Source organism: Cylas formicarius, unplaced genomic scaffold, assembly GCF_029955315.1.
Source record: "Cylas formicarius isolate icCylForm1 unplaced genomic scaffold, icCylForm1.1 PGA_scaffold_8__14_contigs__length_24414737, whole genome shotgun sequence".
Taxonomy (NCBI): domain Eukaryota; kingdom Metazoa; phylum Arthropoda; class Insecta; order Coleoptera; family Brentidae; genus Cylas; species Cylas formicarius.
In genome coordinates this window covers 13,415,734-13,427,795 of record NW_026844361.1, presented here as the reverse complement: position 1 = coordinate 13,427,795, position 12,062 = coordinate 13,415,734, and the positions used below count along the sequence as shown (strand labels likewise).

The window sequence follows — 12,062 nt, the reverse complement described above, 5'->3', positions numbered from 1 at the left end:
CACATGCGTATGTTGAACGGAGCTTCTCAAAACAATTTTCATAGTTGCTTCATAAGTAGCTTTATGAAAAATCTAAAAAATACGGCTTAGGTCTTATTATTTATCCCATATAACTGTCGTTTAGGATTTTAACCAATATTGTTATTAAACAACAGTAGAACCAGTATCGTTGTGAATGTCAGTTTTAGATGAAGCAAGTATATATAAAAACGAACTAATTTCAAAAACAAAGACTGCGAAGGAAAAAATAAAGTAAAAACAACATATATTCTGTAATATTTCTCCATTCGTTTTATTTCTCACATTTGATATTTATACAGGGTGTTATTGAAATGATATTGTAGAATTTAATAAGTGAATCTCGAATAACAAGTGATAAAAAGACTGTTTATAAAGATTGCAGCCTAGTAGAAATTGGCAATTGATTTAGTCCAAAATAACAATGGTAACTAATTATGTACACTAGTGTTGGTAAAAAAAAGATCTTTTTTGAGGAATTTAAAAGAAAATAACTTTGTTCTGAATTTTGTTATGGACTGAAAAATAATTATCGTGAAGTGTTTCCAATTATTGACTGAAAAATAATTATCGTGAAGTGTTTCCAATTATTCGGTTAGAAAATTTAATGCTGTACAAAAAAGGTCTCTTGTGGTTTATCGATTATTTGAACCATTTTTAAGATATTTGCATTGTAATCCTTATGGGTACTTATATTCATAGTTTTTAATAAATATTTTCAGTTTATTCATCAAATTGACGAGTTTTCACAACATTTGTAAAAATTGGCGTTTATTTTAATAAAATGACAATTTTTAAATTATTTTTTACCATCAAACTCTTGACTGGAACCTTCGGCACTGCACTAACACACAATAATGCGTTTTACCACAAACCGAAACTCAATTTTACTTACTCGATGCGCGTTTCGCCAACCAAGTTGGCATCTTCAGGAGAAGATTAAACGCGCATCGAGTACGTAAAATTGAGTTTCGGTTTGTGGTAAAACGCGTTATTGTGTTATTTTTTACCATGTATTTGGGAGTATACTTCCTCCTAATCAAGTTCCAATTGAATAGTTTTCAACAACAAATTTTATAATGTAATTTTTGGTCTGGGGATTTAGTTTTGAAAAGTTGGTGATTCTATTATTCATTCATTTCTTGTTGTTATGCTAGCGCCATCTGTGGTTTTATATCGTTTCTATGCCGCCCCTTATATTTCTATCTTCCGAGTTCTGTCTTCTTGTGTATTACTGTAAGTTTTAATACGATTACGATAATTGTGAAATATATCCTATTTATTTAATACGAATAAAAACATATATTTCATCGGAAAACCGATGCCAAAAATTCTCGAAACAAAAGTACCAACAGTAAAGGAGGTTATGTGTGTATTTTTTCAACAACTTAATTTCCCGAAATAGTCCGCGAAACAAGGCGCTAACAAGTCGTCGAACTACGGAAAACACGTAGGGAAAAGAATTCTTCGATGTCTTAGCAAATGACAAAGAATTCAAAAAAAACTGCAGGCGTAAAAAATCACCGGCACAAAAATATATTATTAATATTAAGAGCTCGTACGTGGTAAGTACTTTCTAGAGGTAACTAGCAACTAGTTTTTGTGATCTAAAAAAATATATATAACATCTATTTATGTCAGTCACTTCCAACTGATGGGATGGGAAACAGAAAACACAAGGCCATGCCAATAAAAAAAACTTTAATGCCATTTCATTTAATTAATTTGTCTGTCAGGATCGAAATAATCTCGATTGCTTACCAAAACCTATTTAGGTGTAGGCTTTAAAAAAAAAAGAATGTTTTACACCGGCAATTTTTTGTTTTTTTGCGAATGTAACCAATCTTTTAACTGCGAGACCATCAGTCCGCCCAAAATAATTTGGGTGGGATGGTACACCAGCAACGGCAAGCTGATTTGACTTAGGTGCGAGTACCCGTGGAACATTATTCGCAAAATTGGAATACCTAAAACGATAAGCTTTTTAATCCTTACGCGATCCGGTAGATTTCGATGGAGACTTACCGAGAGTTAAGGACTTGTGAGTGGAACAGAAAACGACGGCTATTATATCCGACGGGCTGAAGAATTTTGACGAAGCCGCCGCTTTGAAGCTTAAAATTATAAGAGCTATTTGGAGTAGCAATACTGCAACACAAATATATCTGCCATATAACTACTACATACCCAGGATAGCTGACTATTGCGGGATTCTTTTATATCGCAAAATTTTAAATTCAAAAGTTGTTTGAATGTGCTACTTGCGATTATAATAGTTGCGGTTAACTTGTTAGGCAACATAATGTCAAATTTTTGGAAGAATTGTACGACCAAAAATATAGTGCATTTATTGCTTTGACGTTTCAAATATTTTACAGTACCTTATCCGCAGACCTTCGCAGGATCGTGATAAAACCCATCCCAACAGATGTTTACTCTGCATTAAGTAGGTGTTGCCTGAGATAGACCGTAATTGTTTTAAATTTGATTAAGCATTGATGCTGCTGGGTATTTTCGAATAATTAGAAGCGTTTATTTTAACACCAGGTGATATGTGTCGTTCTTAAGAGTTTAGTCTAAATTGCAATATGTACATATTTCGGAGGTATTTGCTGTTTTCACTGGATAGTTCAAAGGGTAAGGGCAAGTACCTGTACTCTACTTATTGTATAGGTAAGTTTGAAAATAATCATTTTTGTCTTGTGTGCCTATCGATTAACAACATTCTTCTTCTGGTATTTTTGTGTCTTCGATTTGTAAACAACAGTCTTTTTTACATCATAAGAATAAAGATAAATATTTACTAGAATCTTATAACACTAAATTGTGGACACCTTGGAATGAAGCGGATGTTCCCCTGTTAGAAGACGGCATGGACAACAAAGCAGTGGAAATGGTCGTCGAACCTAATGACCATTTTTGAAGACGAACTACCTCAGCAAATAAAAAAACGGATCCATTTTTCTTCGGATGCTAAACAAATTGTTTCGAATATTTACAATTTTATAAGGAAATCAGAAAGACAAGTAGGAGCAGGGATAAAACAAGTAACATGACCAAAGTTGATAGTCATGGGATAGTCAAGAGGAAAGTGAGTACTTCACAAGTATTTAACGAGCAACACGCAGATCTTATCAGGCTACGACGCTTATAAAGTGAATAATATTTTAACTCTACAAGAACTGCATAAAAAAGTACTGATAGACTTAAACATTAGTTGTGTCAAAGAGGCGTTGCGTACTTAACATAGAAAAGGCATAATAATTTTTCATGCTGGGTCCAAAAATGTTTGGGTGGAACATGCTTTATTTTTGTCTGCCAAAAACGGCAAAGATTCAAGTGTGGATAACCATGAAAATAACCTGTTGCCAAAACTATCGCCAAATACTGTTATTGTGTTGGATACTGCCTCGTGTCATTCAGCCCAAATGAGATAAATTCCAAATGATTCTTCAAATAAAGAAGATATTAAAGAATTTCTGTACGAAAATGACTACACAACTTCTGGAATTATTAAAAATAAAACATTTTTATAAAGACTACAAAATCGATTCTATAACACAACAAAACGGACATGAAATATTAAATTACCCTCGTAGCAGTGTATATTTAACCCGATATAAGAAGAAATAACACTGCACAAAAATTAAGTAATAGTATCATAAACGTAATTCGGCAAGAGGTACCTCAAATATCAGTTCAAACCTGGTATAACTGTGAAAAACGAGTAATAAGAGAAGAAAATATTTATCGAGAATGATTAGTGGCGGAGTTGATCATTGATCATTGAATAAAATGTTACTTTGTACTAATTTTTTTATGTACATGCTTCAATAATTGCTCGGCGAAAAAGATTGAAAACGTACTTATATCTTGCTTGTTAGGTAGATAAATTCCTAGGACGGTCCTCGACTTGCTACGGGTAAGGGTCTGCTCGGCAGGGTGTTCTATAAGGGGTAAAGTTAATCACGGTTGTAAAAGCACTATATTTCTGGTCGAAGTATATATATGGGGATATAAAACAATCCCGCAATTATGAGCAGAGTACCTGTCTGACTTTATTACCTGAAAATATCGTTATTATCACGTCCAGTGCCGAAAGACCCGTTTCGGGCACCAAAAATGTATCACAAAACGTGGTATATATCACAAACAAAAGTGCGCACTGGCTCACAGAGTTAAGCGGCAACTTGTGACTTCGAAAATTCGTCGAGATCTTGATCGCTTGACCTATGAGTAAAGGCAACAGTACGGTCGTCGATAACTGAACTACCGTGCTCAGTAAAGGAACGATAGTTGTAGAGCCCAGCTGAAATTAGCAGTTAATTAAATTAATTTTATCGCTTTTTGTTTCATTTCATTCCCGCATCAGTTCAACATAACCAGACCAGTTGTTTTGCATTGCAATTTTTATTTAAATCGTTATTTATGGCTTATAGGGGAAAATTGAGAAATAAAAAACAACCGTTATGTAAGTTTTGTTTTTGTAACGTTTTTTAGTTGGCAATGTAGAATTTACTTGCAAATTCAATTATTTTAAATAATTATCAGTAATGATTCCTCAGACTTACGTAAAACCCTATTGAATAAACAATAAAAAATTCAAGAGGAATTTTTAGTTTTGGTAAAAGTATCAGTTTTAGCTTTAATTTTTATATAATATTATATAGTTTACGTTCTATATAAGTAATGTACTTTTATAGTTATACAAGTATGATGAAATCTTTTCCATAACAAAACAATACAATACCATAATGTCTTGGACAATAATTCAACCATAAACGTTGTTTACTAATATGTCAAACATAAACATATTTTTATTTGTCAGTCAGGGCACTCTTTGAAATTCCATAAAAAATTTCAATTTTTGTCGATTTGTCAAAAACGAGAGTACCAAAATATAAAGTGTGTTACATCATTGTAGTCGGAATAAGATATTCTGTTAAACACATGTATAATATACAGGGTGCTCCATTTAAAAAAAATATGATGTAGGCTTATATGTCAGAACATTGATAGTGTTTTGTTTTATACGTCAGTTGGAAAAAAATGTTGCTACCAACCCTACATTTTGTTTTCTTGTTTATCTTGATATCTCTAAAAACAAAAAAGTTACAGTCAATTAAAATGTTATCAAGATAAATTATACGTACGGTACACCAAAAATATTACGAATAACTCTGCACAATTTGTAGACAAGAAAGCCAACCACTTGGCGCTCCAAAAAATAGTTCTGAACAATAGCGTTTTTAAATTAAAAATCTCAATGTACTACCGAGTGAGTTCAGATTTGACCACCAGGTGGCGTATCGCTTATTATTAAAACCCAATATATCACAGGATTCAAAAATACGTTACATTTTCTACATTATTGCGAAATAAATGAAAAAATAATGGTAAGGTCTATTAGTTTTTATTACATTTTTTATATACAAATTATGTAATATGGTAACTTTATACATATAGGTAAATTTATTTAAAATCCTACCGGGAAATTGGGATGGAGATAAATATACATTTGAAAAATGTCAACTTTATGGTGGCTTCAATATAAAAAAGAACTAAACTATTTAATAACAATTAACAACTTAGAACTCCAATTAATGTCACTTTTAGTGTTGCAAAACCGTGCACGAGAGCACACTAAATATTAAGTTTATTCAGCGAAAAGAAAGAAAAGTGCTTCGACATTTTACAAAGTCTAAATTTGATATAAAGAACGATTTTTTCTTCTAACCGCAGTGTAAACGTTAATAAACATAAATGTTAGTGCTAGTTAGATACCACCAAATGTTCCTTACAACATTGCTATTTTTAATTAAAACCTTATTACTAATGGGAGCATATTCATAATTGCTTATGCTCCACGCGTCATTTATATAACGTGAGAATTTGCCCAATTATTTTAAGGTATAAATTTGAAATTCATTACTTCTTGCGTTAAAAATAACTAATTTGTCCTAAACATCAATAGTTTCGACAATGGAAAAGTCTTTAAAGGAGACTCAGTGCATCTGTGACGGTTGATATTGATCATGATAATATAATGACAGTACCGCGCTAAAAATTGATGCGTCCCAGGTGGCTATGATACTTTCTTACATTGTTGCAACATTGTCGTTTTCCCTGGAAAAGTTATTTTTACGAAAACAATGTCTTTCAAATTTGGACCATTTTGGTCTTTTGTGATTATTTCTTTGCGTTTATCATGCCTTTGGAAAAAGGTGGCCCATTTGATAACTCGTTTGCGGTCGGTAACGAAAAGGTTGCCTTATGTATATGCTAATTTAAGATTTAAATGTGGTTTATCTTGGACTCCGATATCTATATGGTTGCTATAGCTCAGACCATTTAAACCTTTAATCGTGGCCGTTTAGTGACAGTCTACGGAAATTAGGTGTCTTCGGGATCGCACTAATCGTAATAATTGAACAATTTTAAAGTAGGTATCTATTTTGACAATTGTAAAAATTACACATTTACTCAAATTCTAAATTCTGGAGTATTTGAAAAGTAGTCAAAATTTAAAGGGATTGTACATATTAGAAAAAAACCCAAACTAATAAGCAGTATACAAATACATTCGAGTAAAACAAGTGAAAATAACAATAATTATCACAGTCTAATACACACACACACACACACACACACACGCTACTAACAAATCACAAGACAGAGAGGGAAATATATGCTTTCATAGTTACGTGCGACAAATAAACACAAGTGTTTATGATATGAAAAGTTTAATTGGCCTGGACACGCTTGAAAATGTATACGATTCGGAGGAAGCTGTTAATTGTTACTTTAATAGTTCTTGTTTTTTTAAACCACCATTCTATTTGCAAGCCATTAAATTCGTTGTAGGCCGCACACGCAACAGTCTTATCGATTACAATACACAACTTCGACCTACTGAAACCTAAACACTAATTACGGCACAGTGGCGTCGTATTTGAGGATGCCCCTACAAATCAGAGTAAACTCCAAAACGGCGTCGCACAGCTTCCGTTTGTTCGCTTTCTCCCGCAAAACCGTTTTAACGAAAGCCTCCTTCTGTTGCGCGCTGATCTTCGACGAAGGGAAATTTTCCTGCGCCAGCAAAGCGTTCAACCACCGAGTCAGACTATCACAGTACTTCTTGTTCAATGTCAGTATTATGTCACTGTACATCTCTATCGTGAGCCGGGGGGCCGTCGTCCCCAAATTTAACAAAATCCTTAAAACTAAACCCTGACCGTGATTGTGGACGATTTCCGATCGGGACACCTCCCGGCTTTGGGTGATGAAGTTCACCAGAAAACTCGACACGGCCTTGATCGTTTGCGTTTCGGGCAGCGTCAGACACAAAATGGCGCACTGAAACACCCCCACCACGTCGATCTCGTTGCACAGAATCAGCTGCGGTAGCTTTTTGGTTAGTTGCGACATCATCGTAAAAAATCCTTCGAGTATGTCGCTGATGTCGGACAACTGGTTATTGCTGTTACACCGAGCGCACAGCTGCAAAGTCGTGTTGCATATCTCGCTGACCAGTTGCCGGTTAATAGTTCTGAACGCGTCTTCTCTACCGAACAGTATCACCACGGTCTCCACCACTACCAAGACGTGTCCCTGTGGACACTCACGATATATCTGCACCACGATCTCCAATATATCGCTCACCAACGGTTTGCACTCGTCTTTTAAATTGGTCACGCCGTATTTTAACAGAGAGCTTAAGTCAGTCATAACCTCCACGTTGCGACAGTACCTTTCGGCTATTAACCTATATAAGGGCATCGTAGTTCGCATCAAAACGAATATAGGTTGATCCGCTTTTTCGTCGGTTTCGACGTGCAGCGAGCCGAACAGCGCCGCCAATATTTTCAGCTTCGTCATGATGAAAGTCGTCACGCTGACACTAGGTTCGGCATTCACGAGCTTCTGGAGATCTTGGAATGTCGGCGCAAGAATGTCGTTCAGATACCTCATCACTTTGTCCACTGGCGCGACGCTCAGCACTCTGCCAATACTAAACATCAATCTCCGACACTCGCTAAGCTTCAAGGCCCCACTCTGCAACGCCGTTTGAGCGGACATTAAAATATGATCCGTGTAGGGCACTACGAACTTTTGGCAACTTTGAGTGATGTCTTTCAACGCCATCGTCGAACTCGTAGCGACCTCCGGATTGCCCAAAGCCGATACCACCAATGGAAACACACTAGTTAACACTTCCGGGTGATCGGACAACCATTCCGAATAAGACCCGACCGTTTCCAATGCTGTCGTCAACACTTTTACCCGCAGCACGTTAAAGGGGATACTTTTGATGGTCGCCATTAATTTGGGTAGGTATAAATTTTCCATTTCGATACTCTCAGCCACTGCACCGAACGCGTGCAGGCACGTTTCGATTTCGTTCCACTTCAAAGGCTCTGCACCCGAGTTGGTCGGGCTAGGAGCCAACGATTCGTTCAGTCTAACGGTCAGTATATCCAGCATTTCCAAATTCAAAACGTTGTAACAGTAGATGAAAGTGTCGGCAATGTCTTGCCGATAGCACCGAAACACCTCTTTATCGTCCAGGGACCATCCGCTGTCGTCAATTGGAAGCAAAGACTTGCGCAGCAATATGCACACCAAGTTCCTGTAGTATGGTTTAATTAAAAGTAACAGCTGGGCACATTGGGCAGTATCCAACCCCAGTATGTCGTCTTGCAGAGTATACCAGAAGCCAAATGTTAGGGTGCTCGCCGATTCATCCACGGGATAAAGACCGGGCAAATCTGTACACTTTAAGATACAGTGGAAAAGATCAAAGCTAACCTTTTGCTCTTCCGTGTTGTTGAGGTTAAGATTCTCTATAAATATTTTCGAATGGGTATCCGCTAAAGTTATAATTAATCCATAAAGATTGGCCACTACATCTTTATTTAGATCGTTACAAGAACGTTCGGCATCCAGAATCTTCTCAAATTTGTACAATATAGAAGCCGCGTGCTTGTTGACACTGTTCCTGAACCTAGTTGTGTGCGGGTGTTGAATTACAGCGGTAAGTGCCTCAACTGTGACTTCCGTCAATTCGATTTCTTCGCCCGATAGGCATTCGGGGTCGCCTTTGTGCCAATAAACGAAACAAGTTAAATCTATCAAGAGGTCTATGATAGAGCCACACTCTTCAATATTCAACCCACCCAACTGGATCCAAGCGGAAGCGCATCTTGTAGCGTTCAAGTACGTAATTAAATTTAGAATATCAAAGCCTTGCGTCGGCAGAGGCATTAAACACATCTCTACTACTTTTAAAATATCTTTGGACACTTCTTGCAGAACCACTCGCACGCGATTTCTCTGACTTACTGACATCGTGGTACTTTGAAACTCTTCCGGTATCACAGTCAAAATTTCCAAAAGAATCCAAATCACCCGTTCCGGTTCTACGTTAGGTAAATGTTGGGGCTGAAAACTGGACACCAATTCTTCGAACGCTTTCGGCCAGTGCGTTGGTATAGTGTGGATAATATACGCGGATAAGGCGATACATAAACGATTTAAAACAATTTTGGGCCCCATTGCATAACCTATAATCGCTTCCAAAATTCGTTTTTTGAGCGGCTCGTAGTGATCTTCGGGAACTTCGTTCCAGTATTTCATAAGTTTGGTATGTAGAGTGGTGGCGGCGAAAAACTGGACTTGAAAACTCCGCTGGGGACTCAATAATTCCCAGACAAAACTCCATGCTTGGGACGAATTCTGTGCTTCAGTTAACCACTGGTGTGCTTCGACTTGCTGTTGCGCTTCCGTTCGATAAAATAATGTTACGGCTTTGTCTAAATTTTCGACGGTATACTCCATATTTGTTTTAAAGCTAATTTTCCAAAATATTTTTTACAAACTTCACATTTTCAACTGTACCACAGAATACGGACGTTTCACCAACCGCTAGAAGGGGTTGACTTTGACAAGGAACAAAATGAAGAAATGTGAGAGTTAAACCCTAACCTCAACAAACGAAAAACGGTTTATCTATGATTAAAATACTTGATTCTTCAAGGCAACAAAATTCTGCAATAGCCAAATTTTCCTTAAAAGTTGACTAGAAATGCTTTCATCTAGACTAATTTTCACTCTTAATAGAAACTTACATTAAATAGAAGAGATATGGGAGTTATAATTATTCCCAGAAAACTTCCCACTACGGAATTGAAAATTGCAGCTGTTTCGTTTCCTTGTGCTGCTCTGGTTAATATGACTGCACTTGAAACTGGTGGGGGCATACATGCCACTGTCACCAACCTAGAAATGTGCCCAAATAAAAGACGATACTTGATTGATGACCCTTTTTACCCCTTCAAAATCCAAGAATTGATTCCAAACGTCGACAAAAACGTAGTAAAACACCGAGTAAAAATTGGAATGAAGACAAATGTAAAGCATTGTATAAATAAATGCAACTTGTGTTGTTGGAAAGTGTGGAAAATATTTTCAGTTTTAAGAGACAACCCGCTTATTAAGAACATGAGAAACACCGCTCCGTATTTCACAGAATATTCCGTATTTAAAGGCCCTAAAAACAGTAATTTGGAGTACTCAAGATAGCAATAAAAACCGATCAACCTTCTTTGGAACCCAGTTTGGGATAAATTCCGGCCAGAAATATACAGCATAATATACCCACCAAGAGCCAATTTTTTTTAAGAAAATCGGCGGGTGTTATTCGGTGTCGCATTTTAACGAGAAACGATTTTACACCATCTCTTAGTCTTTGTTTAGAAATGATGATAGGTTAGGTTTGTTGCTGCATTATATTTTCTTTAATATACTTGTTCTTCTTCTTTAATTTTGAAGTCTGGAAACACGGTAACATTGATAACACTACACGAACTAATTTGCAAACAAAAATTTTCATAGGGTATTTAAATTATGTATGTGAACATTTTGATTTGTCCTACGTTCGCTTCAGGGAAATGACATTTTCCGCGCATGCTCTTAAATTGCACGTACTAACCTCTGTTTTTGTGCGAACTCATAGGCAGCGCACTTCACACACTTACGTCATTTTCCTCGAACATTTAACGACACCTGAACATATTTTGATTAAATGCTGCCCTAAAAATGCTATATTTAAACTTAAATTTGTCGAACTGCCGAACTGTCAGCCTCCATGTTGGTGGTGGAACGCTGCTAGGCAACACAACCTCCGCAATAAGCCGGTTTTATGTACGACGAAAACAACGACATTGGCGAAAACGGGTGAATAATTTAGTCATCGTTACTAGCATCAGAATTAGTGTGTGAGATTAAAATATTTGCGTTATTATCTCTAGTGTTTTTTTAATATTAATAGTATGATTATTGTATAAACAACGTTAAAACAACACCTGTAGTAAAAGGTTTTTATGAAAATCTGTAGTAGACAATCAAATGGCTACAAAGTTGTTGTTAATGTGTGTGGGATATTTACTAAATATTTAAACTGGGGACTGTAATAATTAGGGCTTGCGCTTCGTATGTTTTCTTTTTAATATAATTATAGTAAACACTTAGCTGTGTTCTGAACTGTAAGGGGAATTATAAGAATGGACAGAGTGGCAAAAATTAATTTAAGCAATAAAAAGAGAAGATTGACTCTGACAAGATGCGCTATAAAGTTAAAAATGTTCTACTATTATCCATTTTAACTCAATGAAATTGAGAGAATTACAACCTGCAATGTTGAAATACATATATATAAAAGCCGCATTTGAAAAAACAGTAGTTTTTATTACCTATTTTTTTTTAATTCAGTGCTAACAATATATAATGTGTTTTAGTGTTCATGGCACAAAGACAATTATTTAATTAAGTTTTAATTAAAGCTGACTTCTGCCAAAGAATTATATTAAAAATATAATGATTAAGTCTTTATGAAAACAACGCCACATTTAAAGTGCGTCTCAAGCCCTTCTTCGCACCTCTTGAAGCCCTTCTTAAAATTTAATTTTACTTAATCCTAATTAAATAATTTGGTTATCAAAAATACTTACAAAAATATGTTTTTCATATGATTCATAAAAAAAAGT

At 35.8% G+C, this 12,062-nt stretch overlaps 2 protein-coding genes across 3 annotated transcripts; both read right to left on the bottom strand.

The window, feature by feature from the left end:
- Window positions 1–1,708: 1,708 nt before the first annotated feature.
- LOC132706241 (sodium/bile acid cotransporter 7-like) lies at window positions 1,709–11,749 on the bottom strand. 2 transcript variants are annotated; one of them, XM_060677455.1, is made up of 7 exons: window positions 11,009–11,749; window positions 10,618–10,849; window positions 10,348–10,567; window positions 10,146–10,296; window positions 4,084–4,327; window positions 2,044–2,166; window positions 1,709–1,985 (listed from the first exon to the last, which is right to left on the bottom strand). In XM_060677455.1, the coding sequence occupies exons 2-7, from the start codon at window positions 10,727–10,729 to the stop codon at window positions 1,822–1,824; spliced, it is 1,014 nt and encodes a 337-aa protein (XP_060533438.1). In that variant the 5' UTR covers window positions 10,730–10,849; window positions 11,009–11,749; the 3' UTR covers window positions 1,709–1,821. The 2 variants fall into 2 exon arrangements, with proteins under 2 accessions (XP_060533438.1, XP_060533439.1); XM_060677456.1 differs by lacking the exon at window positions 11,009–11,749 and having other exon boundaries at window positions 10,618–10,954.
- On the bottom strand, window positions 5,141–10,135 carry LOC132706240 (importin-13). Its single transcript, XM_060677454.1, has one exon. It carries the CDS (start codon window positions 9,853–9,855, stop codon window positions 6,949–6,951), a length of 2,907 nt encoding a protein of 968 aa, XP_060533437.1. The 5' UTR covers window positions 9,856–10,135; the 3' UTR covers window positions 5,141–6,948.
- Window positions 11,750–12,062: the final 313 nt, after the last annotated feature.